The sequence below is a fragment of the Episyrphus balteatus genome, chromosome 4 (assembly GCF_945859705.1).
Source record: "Episyrphus balteatus chromosome 4, idEpiBalt1.1, whole genome shotgun sequence".
NCBI classification, from domain to species: Eukaryota; Metazoa; Arthropoda; class Insecta; order Diptera; family Syrphidae; genus Episyrphus; species Episyrphus balteatus.
Window position 1 is genome coordinate 67,702,399 of NC_079137.1, and position 17,408 is coordinate 67,719,806.

Below are 17,408 nucleotides of genomic sequence, written 5' to 3' on the forward strand. Positions count from 1 at the left end.
AATGTTCATAAATTTCAAATTCTTTTGAATTTAAAAATTAAATTTCACCTCTCATTCCAGAAGTGTTTACTTAATTTAAAAATAATTTACATTTTTTTTTTTGAGATAAAGCCAAATTTTCATTCCCCAAAACAAAACCACTTAATTTCATTACCTATACCAAAATCAACAAAAAACGAAAAAATACCTAATTTCCTATTCCTGCGAAATGCCATTACGCACTATTTCTAAAAATAAAAATCTATTCTGGCAATAACTTACATCTCTATCTCTAGTGTCAAACCTCAAACGTCAACTATTTGCTTACGAAATTGTCACCTAAATTATCGCGCAAAATCAATGCTCACCCACAAGAGTTAAGGGGAAGGTCTCACTTATTCAAGGTTATTCTTGCAAAAAAAACAACCAGAAAATTAAAATATATACAAAAATGATAATGATGATGATAATTGAATAAAATAATGACAGGTAGAATGATAGAAAATTCATAGAAAAAAGATGATAGAATGATAATAATTATTGTGGTTTTTAAATATAATTTAAATATTTAAGCAATATAAAAAAAATGTAATTACATGTTCAGTGTGCTCATCAATCACAGGTACATTTGGCGCTGTGGCATCCAAAACACTCAATACCAATGGAACTGACATTTTTGCAAAGTATATTTTATTCTTTTTTTTTCGATGTCAAAAAGTTTTATTGTCAGATTAATTAATTTAAATAAAAATTTATTTTATTTAAATTTAAATCAAAAAATTAATTTTTGTAATTGAGTGTTTATGGTTAAACCAGCTTTTTTGTTTTGTAAAAAATCAAGAAAAATCAATAAATCATCTTGATGTCAGAATCACAGAGTTTTCTTTTTGTAAAAAAAATCACTTCGAAAATTAAATTCGAAATTTTGTAAAAAAAAAATTTATTAATTTAATTCAAATTTAAAAAAAAAATTAACTTTTTTAAAATTTTATTGAAAAAAAATTTTAATTTATTTTTATAACAGCATGACTATTGGCTTTGTAGGTAATTCAAGAACTGAGGATTTTCTTTGCGACAGTCGCCAATTATAAGACACTCTTGGGCCGAATCAATTGTTGTTTATTAATTTTAGTTTTAGTCTTTTTTATTAATATTGTTGTTGTTGTTGTTGTTGTTATTGGGGGTGATTCGTTTATCATTTTGCCTTCACACTACCACGACGATTTTGTTGTTCTTCGTTTCGTTTATAATAAATAAATGTAGGTATATATGTTTAACAAATTGAATTGAAAAAATATGTTTTGTACAGTTTTTTTTTCTTTTTACAATAACAAAATAAAGCGAGAGCGCTACAGGCGCGAGAAGAGCGACAAATCAAGTCAAAAAACGATAGACAAATAAAATTGGGTCGACGTATGTGCGAAGCGTTTGAAATAAGTAAAAAAAAAGGGGCTCACCACTTCTTGGCACTGCTAACTGGCGGTGATTTTCAATACAACAATATCTTTCTCTATACAATGAGAAAAAACAACAACACTACCGCCGCCTATGATTGCCTCACTGAACCAATACATACACACTCAAAAAAGACCTGTCACGTCAATTTTTATAAGAAAAATCCCACACACACCTCTCTCTCTCATTTATTTAATCGCATCGAAATCGAACTTTGGTCGTTCACGCGATACGCACACGAGTTGCGGCAAGGAAATGAATGGTTGGTAAGTTTTTTGTGTTTGTTGTTATTGTTTTTGGTATGGAATCTGTTGGATGGGAATGGGAAACGTGATGTTGCTCACTCTTGCTATTTAGTGAAATACAGTTGCGCTGGCTGACGAAATGGTGGAGGGTTGGGCGCTCGCTCTGTCAAATTCAAATCTGGTAGGTATAGTATGGTGTTTTGCGCTTGTTTTTTTCTGTATCCCTCGCAGCTCTGTTGACGTGGATATCAAGGTCGTGGGTTGTATAGTGAGGTAGTATGAAGAATAGAAATATGTAGCATGTGTTTTTGTAAGGTTATGAAAAGATGAAGGGGAAGGCCTTTCAATGGCGCATGACTCAGATGACCAAGTTATGGTTGAGTGGTGTGGAAATGACGTAGATATATGGGAAACAGTTAGTAGCTACATCTAGTGAGTTGTAGGTGTTTTAAGAGTTTGTTCAATAGGATATAGCGTGGGTTTCCGGTGGTTATTGTTTGAAATATGTATGTTTATGAGAGATATCTTCTTGAGGTACATAGATAAATGTTTTTTTATTGACAGAAGCTGCATTTTGAAACATCACATTCAAAAATGCAAAAATTTTAAACAAAAACAAAGAGGGTTCTAATAGAAAAAAAAAGATTGGGCAGGTTCAGGAAGTTGAGGGAATTACTTAATTTATTGTTCAGAAAATGGCATTCCCTTCATTCCACCTAAAATTAGGTTCTGAATTTTAAGAGACTCTGATTGGTTAGAATCAAATATCACCTAACTTTGTATGACATCTGACCAATCAGAGCCTCAAAAAGAAAAAACGGACTCAAAACAGACATTTCCAAATATGTTCAAACCAAAATTGTCAGCCATTAAGTTATGCAAATGTCAGATGTAACTCTTCAGGGTATAATAAAGGCTTAACCACAATGGCCATACTTTTTTGCAATTTGATTTTCTTACAAGAAGGCACTATTTATCTGTTTTCACTTTTTGCCAAAAGTACCTTGTATAACGTAATGTTTGTTGTTTAGGCTACCTTTGATTACCTATCATGGAAGAGGCTTAGAGCTGTTTTGTACCAAGCCAAAAATAAAATAAATTTGCAAACTCTACGCAAGATTAAAGGTCTGTAATAAGTTTTTCCAAAAATTAGCCATTTCGCCCAACGAACAACTTTGCTTCTGTAAGGCTTTTTAGGAGCTTTTATAGCTTCTGTAAAGGATTATAAAAGTAAAACTGTTAACTGAGCTTTTTAAGATATAACGATAAAATTAAAATATGTATAACAAGTCATTATAGTAAGTGCACTATTTTTTCTTTTTTTTATACAAATTTAAAAATTTAACCTCAGATTTTGGTTTCATTAATTGTACTTTTGCGAAAGCTTTTGCGTCACCAAAGTTTGTTCATAATGCGCTTAAGGAATATTATTATTAATAAAAAATAGCTACATATGTATATAATATTACGTTCATTTAAAAAGAGATAAGGGAGAGTTCCTTATATGTAAAAATATAACAGCTCCAAGCATGTACAAACGTCACTCATATAAATTTGACGTATGTATGTTCTTTATTTTCTAATAAACGTATGATTTTTTAATCAAAACATGTTTGTGCATATAAAATTAGAAATTCTGAAACAATAATCAAATTAATTTTGTGTGACAACGAACGATCATACAAAGGTGAACGTACCTCTATCTATTAATCAAAAATATCAACCGCAACTTAGCTAAAACTGACAGATACGAATTTGCAAGGTTAATAAAAGACAGGTTATTATTAAAAAATTTTCTTATGAATTTATTAACTTAATAGTTTCCGACCGTTAAAAGATGCATAAATAATTTTTACTTGCGATATAGGTACTAGGTATAGGGCAAGTTTAGGATTCGTAAAAAAAATCGAACTTGAGATAACAATTTTACATGACATTACGATGATGGAGAATGCCAAAAAAGTGGGTCCGGCAATTCTGTCTGTCTGTCTGTCTGTCCGTCTGTCTGTCTGTCTGTCTGTCTGTGTGTACCTCGAGCTACCGCCTAAACTAATAGAGCGATTTCCTTCAAACTTGGTATTAAACAGTTTTGGGTAATTTCCTAGAGGACAAATTAAAATTTTTTTTTTAGGACCAAAACTAACGGTACCTGTCATATAACGGAAATAGAAAAGTAAATTTTTTTCAAAAACGGCTCTAACGATTTTGATTAAAATTTTTGTGTGTAGTGTAACACATAAAAGCTTCCTTTTGAAATAAAAAAAATATTTTTTTAACCGTTATTAACGGTACCTGCCATAGAACGGTTTTTTTGATTTATGAATTTCTCGTAAACGACAAAACATATTTCGACCAAAATTTTTGTACAGAAACATTTAAACTATCGTTATTTAAAAAAATTTCTAATTTTTCAAAAAACACATTTTTAAATTTTTAAAAAATATTTCAAAATTTTTTTTTTGAAAAATCAATTTTTTGGAAACGGGTTAGTAAAAAATTTTGAAATTCCGTTTTTGTGTTTAAATTAATTATTTCATACCAACTTTTTTTTCGAAAAATGTTAGAAATTTTTTATATATAAAAAATTATTTTTTTTTAAAACGGCTCTAACGATTTTCGAAAAAAAATTTCTAAAAATTCCTTTTTATACAAGAAATAAAATGGCATACTTAGTTTTTTGTAAAAGATCATTTAAAACGGTATTTAATTATTTATAAAAAAAGATTTTATTTTTTTTTTTGTGCCACTTATGAAATTCCGTGAAAATATCAAATTTTCCCTTATTTAGTTCAATAAAAAGCTTTAACATTAGAGTAACTTTTACCATAAGAGCAAGTACGTGCGACCCCAGTCGTGCAATTTATTTTTAATATGCATTTTATTTTAACAAAGAATCACAACTACAAAATTTTAGGAAAGTTAAATTTTGTATGACCAATTTATCATTTCTGTTGGTTGATTATATAATTTATAGTGTGTTAAAATTCACCTATTCTCATGTGAAATGACAACTAATTAATTTATGTACCTATATCTTTTGATTTTGATTTTTGAAAGCTCTAAAAGCATAATTTTTAGACATGTTCAATGCAATATGCATTTAATCTCAAACTAAGTTCAGAACTGTCCGATGTTCTCATTGCGATGAAAAACTGTCATATAAATAAAAGCAATTTTCTCTGCATGACACTCCATTTAATAACATCTAAGAAAATTTGAACAAACATTGAAACTTCTTGGAATAACAGCAAGCATTTTAAAATGAGCCGAAGGGACCAAACAACTTATCAACTTAAGGGTATGATAAGATACAATGCATGCATGTCCTGATCCTGACTGAACATCTGGTCCTAGAAATATGGTTTATAACTGTTTAAAAACTATGTTTAATGCCCACAAGAACCTCTTCAAACTTTTTTTCTTTAAAGCCTTATTTAAAAAATGACCTCATAAGTTTATTTAAATACAAGTCCACATTTTTGTATTGAAATTGTTTTACTAATTGGATTTTTCAAGTCTAAAGTTGAAATTTTAAAAAAATGTTTGGTTTAAAAAAAAAACAAGTTCAATGGTGTTTTTAATCAATTTTTTTTAAAGTTCATTGAAACTTTGTTTTTATGTGTCGATTATAGTCATAATGGCATTAAGTCGTAATTTAATGAAGTTTTTGTTTTTGTATACTACTTACAGTGAGATAAGTGTGTCAATCAATTTATATTGAAGATTGAAAGAAACAAACTCCTTAACGTTATGCAACCATAACTAGGATTTAAATAAGCGATCTAGAGATTGATAAGCCGTAACGTAATACCCTTCATAAATTATAACCCAGAACTAAAAAAATGGTATGCTTTTTGTAACTTTAAAGTTTGAAGAAATAAAAACTTGCACTTCGTAGAAAAAAAATGTTACGCATACGCCACAGTGTACTCAAATCGATTAATCATTTTAATGTCAAAATGAAATGCACAACTGGATCGCATTTACTTGCTCTAAGGGGAAAAGTAGCTCTTATATTAAATCTTTTTTATCAAAAAAATAAGGAAAATTTAAATTTTTTTTAAAGGAATTTTAAAATAATGTAAAAAATATAAAATACTTTTAATAATTACTTAAACACTTTTTTAAATTATTTTAAACACAAAACAAAGTATGCCCTTGAATTTTTTGTTTTAAGAAAATTGTTGTTTTTGAAAAAAAAAAAATAAAAACAGTTAAAAAAAAATTGTTTTTATAAAAAAAATTTGAAATATTTTTTAAAAATCCAAAAATATTCTTTTTGAACAAAATTTTATACAACACACTACCTTAATTTTTTGTTAAAATCAGCTTAGCCATTGATGAATGATGAATGATTCTGGTGACACCAAATTTTTGTTTAAGTCAGAGTAGGTACCAAATTGGTACTAGAACAATCGACTGAATCAAAAATTTGGCTTCATCAAAATCAAAAATAGATGAATTTTTTCAGTGAAGAATAGCTTACTCGCATCACAACCTATTCCAGTCTCTAAGAAAAATAATAAAAAATCCCTGATAAAAAAAAAAACTATTTATACATTTGTTCTTATTTACCCACTCGAATAAAAATTCTAATATATGTATGTACTAGGCCTTAAAAACTATTATCTAAAGAAAATAAATTAACACACGTAGTAAAACTATTTTCTCCTGAGAAATTAACTAATTTCACATTCCAATACAGGCATGAATAACGATATTTTTTTTTATATATTTTGAACATTTGTTACTTTAAGTTCATTGAACACATGGAAAAGCAGTTCATTTTTTCCAGGAAAACCAATTTTAAATGCAATTTAAAAGTGAATGATTTTACTTAATATTTGTCACGTGTGTTGTAAATGTACATAAAATGTACATAAATTAAATGAAATATTAGTAAATTACACAATAAATGAGCACGAAAAATAATTTAAATTTTAAACGGATATATTAAAAGGACTTTTCTTACTTCCGGTACCAATTGTAATGTCTCTTCAGTGGTCGGACATTTTGGATCTAAATTGCACTTGCAATTATTAGTCCTTATTTTTGTCAAGTCCTCCTCCATTATGATGGCTTGGTTTTAGTTTTTAGATCGAACTGCACTTGTTGAATTTTACCTAATAACTGTTAGTTTTCAACTTTTGAATTCTATTCTCTACCGCATATCCAAAACGTTATCCATGATGAAATGTTGACATATACAAGTATGCCGACAGACCGAAACTAAAATACAATTCTACCGGCGACGCCGTTACCGGCCGGGTTTAGAGGCCATTCCATTGGTTGCAATTATTCTATTATCTCACAGAGTTACTACCTCTCTCATCAGTTTGCAATTCACAGCAAAAAGATTAAATTTAATCAATTCGGTTGTTAGTTTTGATCGTGCAATAAACATGTAAGGGGATCACCCTTCTTCAAAAAGTTTGTTATAATGAGAGAGAAAGCACGAACGGGCGGGGTGTAAAACACGATACAAAATGCAGTGTCACTTTTACGGCTAAGCTTAAAATATTAAAATTAACTTTTATTATTTATTACATGGCTGTAGTGTCTTTGTTGTTTAAATTGATTTTGTTTTTTGCGATGCTATTTCAGACTTTTGATATGCGGATTTAGCAAAAGTTTTGTAAAAAATAAACTAACATTGCGTGATAATTTTCGTTACATTTTTATTAGGGGTTGATAATAAAAAACAATAAGTGAGAGATCTATAAAATATTATTTTTAATTGAAATTTATTACATCGCGTTATTGTTACCTAACTTTTCTAAGTACCTACCTATTATAATAATAGTTGATTGCCTAATGAGATTGCACTTAACTTAAAAGTTTTAAATGGGTTATGTGACTCTTTTGACCTTAAATTTATAATTTTACAGAAAATTTCTGATAAAATCCCCTTAAACTCACACTTTTACTTTTTTGTAATTTAAGTACCTATAGGAACTTAATTTTTATCGCATTTCGGTTCTAGGCGTTTAAATGCCAAAATTTATGAAATTATTTGCAATTTTATACAATGCCTGGATTTAATTTTTCTCATTTTGAATCTTTCATCTACATGGAAGAAATGTACCATCTTTTCTAAGAAAAATAAAAAAAAAAACTAGCACTTGATAGAAAAAAATAAATGTTGCGTATACGCCATAGTGCACTCAAATCGATTAATCGCTTGAATGGAAAGAAAATGAAATGCACGACTGGATTGCACGTACCTATTTGTTCTTAGGGTAAAAGAACCTATGTTATATTAAAGCGTTTTTGTTAAAAATAAAATTCAGGACTGGGTCGCACGAACTTGGTCTTATGAACTTGCTTTTTATTGAACAAAATTAGGGAAATGTAAAAAAAGAAAAATCTGTTTTTATAATTAATTAAACACCGATTTAAACAAGGTAACAACGAGGTAACAAACACAAAAAAAAAAAAAAAAAAAACAGACGACTTGAATACCTCCTCCTTTTTGGAAGTCGGTAAAAAAAAACAACAAAATAGTTAAAAAATCTATTTAAAAAAAAAGTTAAAAAATATATTTAAAAAAATAGTTTAAAAAAAAAATATTTTCCTCTATAAACAAATTTTTAATAAAAATGAAACAAAAACTTAAAAGCTGAATTTCGAAAAAAAAAATTCAAAAAATTTATTTTTCAAAAACTAATTTTGAAATATTTTTTAAAAATCCAGAAAAATTTCTTTAAAAAAAAAACATCACAGTTACTTTAACAATTCTGCATAAAAGAAAATTTCATTGAAATTTACCATGGCAGGTGTCCCCTAATAACAGTTCAAAAAATTGAGCCTTATTTGTAGCATTACAAATAAAGATATAGCATTCGCACTTTTATTTAAACTAAACACAAATTAGTATCACCTTTTCACAACTATATTTTACCTTTTAGCAAATATATGAAAAGGTGAAACTAATTTGTGTTTAGGTTAAATAAAAGTGCGAATGCTATATGTATCAATCAAAATCGTTAGAACTGTTTTTGAAAAAAAAAAATATGTCTTATTTTTTGGTATTACCTACCGTTATTTTCCCTCTAGGGAATCACCCAAATTTAAAAAAAAAAAACCGTTTCAGTATTATTTAAGGCTATAACACTCCAATTTTGAGACGGACAGACAGACAGACGGACTTTTTTTTAGCATACTCCATCATCGTAATGTCATGTCTGATTGTTATCTCGAATTCAATTCCCTTAATTCCATAAAAAAAAAACACCTTTAAACATCCGATTCATGGTTAAATGGACTGATCCGTTTTCAATCCCTCACATTTAAAAGAACTTTACTCACAAGTCAAGTAAAGTTTTTAATATCATCAAATTAAAAATACAAACCATCCTCGTTTCCTTTCTAGAGTCAAACCTAAAATGCAATACATTTTGTTAATAAATCTTTTAAAAAGGTTCAAGTTTTTAAATTCAAATTACTTATGCAAATATACCGATTAACAGAACACAAGTTTTAACTTACTCATTGTCATCTTTAGCTCTATGATTTAAATGTTTCTGAAGTCGCTGCCTAAACTATTAGTTGGGAAATCCAAAAACGTCATCGATACAGATCTATGTTTTTGATCTTACCCCATTTCATCATTTATTTGTGAAATTCCAAACTATGAACAAATAAGTATACAATGCGTATTTACTGCTATTTGTTGTAAACATTTGTGCACACTTATTTAAATTTCCCTGTTCTCTTGAATCTTTTAACAAAAAAAAAAAAACAACAGATTTTTCTAATTCCTATTTGATTAAGCATTTTGTTGTTTTGAATTAACGGCCTTGAGTAAATATTATTGTTCCTTACCGCACATTCTTAATTTAAGAAAACACGAGCCCCCTTTTTTATTTATTTCAAAAAAAAGCATCGTTATCTTTTGAATAAGACCTGACGCAAACAATACTCACCATGATTACATTTATTTCTAAAGAAAAATTCTATTTAGATGATAGATAAATGCAAAAATAGAAAATAATCCAATTAAAACACAAATCTTTCTGACCTTTTTTTTCTATTTACAAAACAGAAATAAATGTCATAAAATAAGAAAACAACTAAAATGTGAATGCAACGGTATAGAAAGATTCATTGTCATTTATTTTTATTAAAATGCATGGTTTTTTATCTCAATTTGATTGAACATTAGTCTTATAAAAAGTAAAATCATGATCCTTCCCCAACCACTGTCTCGTCCTTAGTTTCAGTTTCATCTTTTTTGCCTTCCACTTCCATCTTAACTACTTCCTTCACTTCAACCTGCTTTTGGACAACTTCTGGAACTTCCTTTTCAACATTTCTTTCAAACAATATAGCCATTTCCGTATGCGCTGTATGCGGAAACATATCTACAGCAACAGCTTTTGTAGGATAAAATGGACTTCCTTTATATTGTTTAGATTCCGTTCGAGCTAAATCAAGCCAATTACGTTGAGCACTTTTTGGATTACATGATATGTACACAAGACGCTTAAGGTCATAAGCACTTCGAATAGCAGCTATTGATTTGTTATCTGGAAATAAAAGTTTAAAAAATGATTGGTTTTGAAAAAAGGTAAACTTAAATAAACAGCCTTATTGCGATTTGCAACTATTAATCCATAGTTGACAAAAATTATATTTCGATATCTTATTACTTAATTAAGAAAGGTTTTGAAAGCAGAGAATTGTCCTAATCGTTATTAAATGAAATCTAAGGATGTATAAAATTCCATTAAAAAGTTGACCAATTTTCCTATAAATTAGCTAGTATTCAGTATATCAACCATCGATTGATAGTTGTAAATCACATTAAGGCTGAAAAGCTTTAAATTTAGTAAAAAAAAGATGAACTTACGCAATCCAGCTCTCGGTGGATCAACAATAGCCACCAAATCCAATTGGTCTTTATGAATTCCCGCTCCATAAACAACTTCCCTAACCATTGATTGAATATAATCATCAGCATTGCCAGCATAGAATTTGCAATTCTCAATTGCATTCTCTTTGGCATTAAATTCAGCATCTTTAATAGCATCTTCAATAATTTCCACTCCAAGAACTTTCTTACAGTGTTTGGCAAAACTCAAAGCAATTGTACCCGTCCCACAACAAATATCCAAAACAGTAGTCTTTTCTGTAGCTGCAATCAAGTCAATTGCTTCTTTATAAAGAACTTCAGCACCTTTCGAATTGATTTGAAAGAAAGCCAAAGGACTTATACGGAATCTTAAACCCAGAATAACATCAGTGATATGAGTACTTCCTGCTAAATGTTCCACAGGATTATAAGTCTCTCCAGCTTGACGACGTCTCAAATCTTGATAATACAGACTTGAACAATTAAAAACTAATTTGTCATAGTTTTCATAGAAATCAACAAGTTCCTTTTTTAATTGTGGAATCTCTTCTTCGGTCAAATTGGAAGAATAAACTCCAGCAACTAACATAACTTCACCAGTTTCATCAGAAGTTCGCACTGTCACTTGGCGGAAATGCCCCGCATTATGTTCTGGATTAAATGGCAAAAATTTAGACTGCCTAACATACTCTTGGAATGTTATAGCAGCTTTTTTCGCCAAATCCGAGACATGCGGAAGATCAGCGACAGTGCAAACTTCAACTGAACCATCGGCATATGAGCCCAAACGGAAACCAACAACAATTTCACCTTGGGAATTCTTGCCAACAGTGAATTCAGATTTGTTGCGATAACCATCGACTATTGGGGATTCTTTGATTCCCAGGAATTTACATGGTAAATCGGAATTCACTGGGAAGCAAGTCTTTTTTGCATCTGGATTGAACTTAATTAGTTCTTTGCCAAATGATTTAAGGAGGTTTTCCATTTCTGATCGCTTTTGTTCAATTTGATCTTTGTATGGAAGACCTGCGAGGGGACAGGTGGCCTCTACGGAGGTCTTTTGTCGTTTAGGTTGGTCGTCTTGGCGTTGGTTGCCTTCGTTTCGTCGTTTTATTAAAGGATCAGCGGATGCTTTGGCGCTCTATGAATGAACTTGGAATATAAATCGATTTAATGAAAGGTTAATAAACTCATACCATTGCTGCCAGTACTTTGCCCTTCCATTTGTAGCCATTCAAAACTGAGATAGCTTTTTCTTGATCTTCTTGATTGCGAAAGCAAACAAATGCAAAATCACGTCGATTTGGTGATTTGATTTTACTGGCATCCAAATTTAAAGTGTTTTTTATAAGTTTTTTGAGTTCCTACAAAGTTTTTCATTAATATTTTTGGAAAAAAAATGAAATTTTACTTGACACGAACCCAAACACCAAAAATTCCTAAATTTCGAACTTCGATTTTGAATATTTCTGATGTGAATTCATTGCGTTGCGTATAAGCAAGGACATCTTCAGATTTATCATTTTCTTCTGACATTATTTTGAAAATTGTTTTTCTTATAGATATTTTGTATAAAATGGAAAAATTAGAAATATTTAAAATATTTAGGAGAAAAATGCTTATGTTTACACACTGATATTATTTTGACATCGGTTTTTTGTAAAATGACAAGTAGTGACAGGTGGAAAAAAAAACATGGGTGCACGTGTGTGAAATGTCATTTTGAGATCTGTTTGTGTACTTTCTAAACAAACTCTATCAAACAAAAGCGAAGCGATTAAAAATTCTGTTGATAGCGGTTTTGTAGCTGAACAAAATGCGTCGCTCAGCGATTGAAAATTGAAATGATAGTTGTCAAAAATTTCGCTATCCATGAGTGAGCAGATTGTGTGACGGTCTGTCAAACATCAACAAATGTATATAAAATAAAAAACTCATTACTTCAGCGACAAGCGAATGCATTATGTGGCCGTTGAGCGACTTCCATTCATTTTTTTTTTTTTTTTTTCATTTCATTCACTGAGCGACGAGTGACGCATTCTTGTTCAGCTCTTTACATGAAAAGAAATCAGTCGCTTTCGGCACTATGAAGGGAATCTGCCAATTAAACCACCAAACAGGTGTGAAATTCATGGCGACCAATGTCAGTTTGGAAGATATTACCTTATTTATGTGTACTGTGATCGCAACCAATTTACTGCCGAGTCCGAAAAGGATAAAGATGGATTATTTTCATGGAAAAAATGATAAACTTTTGAAGAAGAAGCATATTAAACCTGTGGTGTTGGGATTGGAACCCCAGACCTCTAGCGTGATAGTCAATTTCACCAAATATCGCGAATTTTGTACCATATTTTGACAGCCAACACCAGGTGACAATTTTCAAGTAATTTTGAAACACAAAAAATCAATCTCTATCAAATATTATCCGTTTTTTATTATCCCACTTAATCCATATAGATCATTAATCAACACGTATTACAACAACTACATGAGATCTTGCTGTTCATCAAGATTACGATTCGTGATCCTGATGAAAAGCAAGATCTCATGTAGTTGTTGTAATACGTGTTGATTAATGCTCTTTATGAATTAAGTGGGATGATAAAAAACTGCTTTCGTATCTCCTCGAGTAGAAGATCGTGTGTTATTTGTAGTACTCCCGACAAACAATTTTGGTTCTATAAAGCTTTACAGATGTAATTGTTGCTTCTGTAAAGCATTATAGGTAGAAGCAAGATTGTTAGTAGGGTACAACGGCCACTTTTTGCAAATAGTCAAAATGTGAAAATTTTCAAACTCATTTTGTGACAGTTTTTACTTTTTGGTTTAAAAAAATAATCCTTGTATAGTTTTTCCAAAAGCAAATAGCACTTTTGTTAATTTCCCACTTTTTCACTTTTTAGGTCATTGCGTAGTTAAGTATTGATTAATTTTTTTTTAAACTCAAGGAAAGTACGGTATGGGTACTTAAAGGCTTGGCCACACCGGAGGGTATGCGGTAGCGGTACGATTAGAGGTAACGGTACTTGTATGAAAAAAATTCCAAACTGACATATCAACGTTCAGGTGTGGAATTTTTTTCATACAAATATCGTTACCGCTACCCGTACCGCTACCGCATACCCTCTGGTGTGTCCAAGCCTTCATATGAAAAAAAATCCAAAATGGAACGGTTACTCAAATAATGCTTAATTTTTTTCATACAATTACAAATACCGCCACCGCATATACTTTCGGTATGGCCTTCATTTCTACGCAACTTTTTCAAATTAATTAATTAAAACAAATGCAATTTTTTAAAATGTTTTGCGTGCTTTATTTTTCATTAACAAAAGCACTCTTATCCCATCATTGATTTTTCTTTTGATATATGCCACAAAAATTAGCAACAATTCATCATAAATGACTAATTTATTTCGAAATCCCCCTCAAAAAATTCTAAAAATAAAAATCAAAACAACAAAACACGTTCTGCATTCTAAAAATAAACATTTTGACATTTACAAAATATCAACGAACACATCCCCGTTCCGATGTAGAAAAAAATCTACAATTTAACGAAAACTTGTTGACAACTACTGCAGATAAAAAAAAACAACACTCTTTTCAACGAAGAAGAGAACAACAAAAAAAAAACACAACGGCCATCATCCGATTTTCCCCAATTTTACACACAACCCCACACATACATCCATTTAACGGAATAATTCTCAAAACTGACAGTTGTTTTATTTTATTTTTTTTTTCGTTTGTTCGTTCATCAGAACAGTTGCGAGAGACGACGGAGTGAACTTTATACATTACGGTTATTTTTCATTTTTTTCCTACTAGAACTAGTAGTAGACGAACACCATCGAACGAACTGAACACAAAAAAATATACCGAGAAGAAAAAAACAGTTTTTATATTTTTTTTTATATATCGGGTCAACGCGAGGACAATAACCAAAAAGCTCCCCTTTTTTTTCTTCTCTCTCAATAAAAAAAAAAAAAAAAAACGTGGACTGACAGCAAAAAAGAAAGAAGATAATTCGCGTGTGGCCGTCACCATCATCGCACAAAAATCATTGTGCGTTTATTTTTTTCGTTTTTCGTTTATTTCGTCTATTTTTTATATTTTCCCTTTTTTACAAAGAATTTTTAGTCGAATTTTGTATTTGTTGTTTTTATACATAATTTCCTTTGTTATTCGAGTTTATGTGCTGTTATGTGGGTTTTTGCTACTTCCCCTGCGCTAAATGGACAGTCTCTCGTCATCGTTAAAATTTTTCACTTTCTATAAAAAATAAACTAATAAGAATAAACAAAAAACGAACAAACCTAAAAAAAAAATGCTGTGACCAAGCACATTATTTTTGGAGAAAAACAACCGTAATTTTTTCATTCTCTTTTATTGAAACAAAAGAATCCCCCTCCGTCAAATTCCCCTCACCATCCACACACAATCAAACAGACTCATAATCCATCATGGTGGATAAAAATAAAATTCCTAATCGGGCACAAACAAAAAATGCAACAAAATCCCAAAATGGACAACAACAACATGGGAAATTACTTGACAGCACTAATACCAACAACAAAAAACCTAAAATTGTCCCTAACTCTGGCAACAAACAACAACAAAAAAAGTCCAACAAAATCAATGAAGAATATGATTTAGTACCTCCAGATGGAGGCTGGGGTTGGCTAGTCCTTGCTGGTTCAATGATGGTCAATATTCTAATACCCGGAACAATAAAAAGTTTCGGTGTACTCTTTTTAGAGTTCTTGGATGCCTTCAATGCTTCACCTGCAACAGCTGCATGGATTCCAGCTTTATGTTATTTTTTATATAGTTCTTTAGGTCCTGTATCAAGTATTCTCTCGGTTAAATACTCCTTTAGAACTGTAACAATCATGGGAGGGGCATCAGCGGCAATTGGAATGATTGTCTCATTCTGGGCAACTTCCGTATCCTTTTTATACATTAGCTATGGAGTTTTGGTGGGAATTGGAGCTGGACTATCATTCCCTCCAACTGTCTACATTGTCACTTCGTATTTTGTCAAGTTACGAGGACTTGCCAATGGTCTTTGTATATCTGGGAGTGCCTTGGGTTCTATTATACTTCCTCCACTGCTTCGCTATCTCTTGGAAACTTATGGCTATCGTGGAGCTGTACTTATAATGGGTGGAGTCACATTGAATGTCTTTGTGGCTGCAATCTTCTATGAACCTGTTGAGAATCATATGATTCGTGTTCCTAGAGTTAAGAAATCTCTGGATGACATTGAGGAAGAAGATGTGGGAATTGTTCTTAAATTCGAAAGCGTTGCCGAAGAGAATCCCGATCAGGGAAAGTCTTTAGCTGAGATTCAAAATGAGGCAAAACAATCGCCAGATTTATACATGACGAACGGAGATGATAAACATTTTAATCGTTCTGCATCGGCGGCGGTTGTTCAATCGTTTAATAAGAATCAAGATGAATTTAATCCTCATATGAGAACGAGGAAAGTTAGTACACCAACTTATGGTTCTGTCCCACAGAGGAATCAAACTTTTACTCCGGGCCAAATGAATTCACAGAATTCGCTATATGCCGTTCCTGAGCGTGGGACATCGCACACACGACTCGATCGCAATTTAGCATTAAGAAATAGTTCTAGACATCGTTTGTCTAGACATTCACCATCGACAAGTAGTTTTCAATATATTAGTACTCCATACCACGGGAGTACATTATCCTTTCAACCGAAAGAGTTTTCATCACATTTGTCGCTAAAGTCTCTTGGAAGTGGGCAATTGCATGATGATACTGTAGAATGTGAGAAGGAAGAGCAACCTGCCAAAACTAAATTCTTTGATATAACACTTCTCAAAGATCCCATCTACCTCATAATTCTTATATCGAATTCTACAAATGCAATTGGTTATACTAATTTTATTATTCTCCTGCCAGCTTATGGAGTAGCTTTGGGCTTTGATCGGTCTTTAGCTGCGTACTTAATATCAATTGTTTCTACAACAGATTTGATTGGAAGGATTGGTGGATCAGCGTTGTCGGATTTGAATTTGATTCCAAAGCAATATTATTATATTGGTGGATTGGCGCTGTCGGGAGTTTCCTTAGCCGTTTTGCCATTTGTTAATAGCTATGGTCTAGTTAGCTTTTGGTGTGCGGTATTTGGATTGGCTTCGGGGATTTATGTGGGAATAACAGCTGTTATTATGGCTGATATGTTGGGAACAGATCGTTTAACGTCTTCCTATGGAATTAGTTTATTTGTAAATGGAATTCTTCAGCTAATTGGACCACCGTTGTGTGGGCTGTGGTTTGAGAGCGCACGTACTTATAGCCCGTTGTTTCATACATTGGGGATAATTTTGATGGCTGGTGCGAGTTTGTGGGGATTGATGCCGTTTGTTAAGAAACCAGTGGCGAAGGAGGAGATTGATGAGGAGGATGAGATCAATCAGGCGGGTGTTGAAGGTGGATTGCTGGAAGAGGAAGCATAAGAGAATGAACGAGAGAGAATGGGTGAAGAAAAGGACTCATTTTTTTTACACACGTTTTTTTTTTTTGTAGATCTTTATTATAATTATTTTTTTTTGCAATTTTTGAAAGAATTTTAAGTTTAAAATATTATATAAAAAAAAAATAATGCAAAAGTATTTAAAAAAAAAATTTAGAAAATATATATTATATACAAATGTCTCTTATATATTTTTTGTACGTAGCAATACCTATTTTTAATTAATATTATGTAATTAATTTTTTTTTGTTTTCCTTAATTAGTTAAGTACGCAAAGTATTTACACACAAATATACACAAAAAAAAAATGAAAAGATAAATTTTGTTTTTTTTTTTTTCTTTTAGAGACGACAAG

General features: G+C 31.0%; 3 protein-coding genes across 4 annotated transcripts in view; 1 reads left to right on the plus strand and 2 right to left on the minus strand.

The window, feature by feature from the left end:
• LOC129917724 (glycerophosphocholine phosphodiesterase GPCPD1-like) overlaps nucleotides 1–17,408 on the minus strand; it is a 38,181-nt gene that overhangs the window by 9,409 nt on the left and 11,364 nt on the right. Inside the window, exon 2 of one of the 2 annotated variants that reach the window (XM_055997802.1) lies at nucleotides 576–662. In XM_055997802.1, the coding sequence (XP_055853777.1) occupies nucleotides 576–653 (78 nt within the window). In that variant the 5' untranslated portion in view covers nucleotides 654–662. Of the gene's footprint in view, nucleotides 1–575; nucleotides 663–6,651; nucleotides 6,879–17,408 lie in introns of those variants that run through there. The other variant, XM_055997801.1, reaches the window with a different exon arrangement.
• LOC129917725 (tRNA (uracil-5-)-methyltransferase homolog A) lies at nucleotides 9,753–12,196 on the minus strand. Its single transcript, XM_055997804.1, has 4 exons — nucleotides 11,959–12,196; nucleotides 11,733–11,900; nucleotides 10,531–11,677; nucleotides 9,753–10,207 (listed from the first exon to the last, which is right to left on the minus strand). The coding sequence occupies exons 1-4, from the start codon at nucleotides 12,070–12,072 to the stop codon at nucleotides 9,861–9,863; spliced, it is 1,776 nt and encodes a 591-aa protein (XP_055853779.1). The 5' UTR covers nucleotides 12,073–12,196; the 3' UTR covers nucleotides 9,753–9,860.
• On the plus strand, nucleotides 14,258–17,345 carry LOC129917723 (monocarboxylate transporter 9). Its single transcript, XM_055997800.1, has one exon. The coding sequence runs from the start codon at nucleotides 15,006–15,008 to the stop codon at nucleotides 17,034–17,036; it is 2,031 nt and encodes a 676-aa protein (XP_055853775.1). The 5' UTR covers nucleotides 14,258–15,005; the 3' UTR covers nucleotides 17,037–17,345.

What these genes read in the sequence shown, in the direction of transcription:
- LOC129917725 (XM_055997804.1), bottom strand. Translation starts at nt 12,072, where the DNA reads ATGTCAGAAGAAAATGATAAATCTGAAGATGTCCTTGCTTATACGCAA. An exon ending in TAGGAATTTTTGGTGTTTGG is followed by an intron (nt 11,901 to 11,958) that starts GTTCGTGTCAAG and finishes AAAACTTTGTAG; the next exon opens with GAACTCAAAAAACTTATAAA. An exon ending in GCAAAGTACTGGCAGCAATG is followed by an intron (nt 11,678 to 11,732) that starts GTATGAGTTTAT and finishes GTTCATTCATAG; the next exon opens with AGCGCCAAAGCATCCGCTGA.
- LOC129917723 (XM_055997800.1), top strand. Translation starts at nt 15,006, where the DNA reads ATGGTGGATAAAAATAAAATTCCTAATCGGGCACAAACAAAAAATGCA.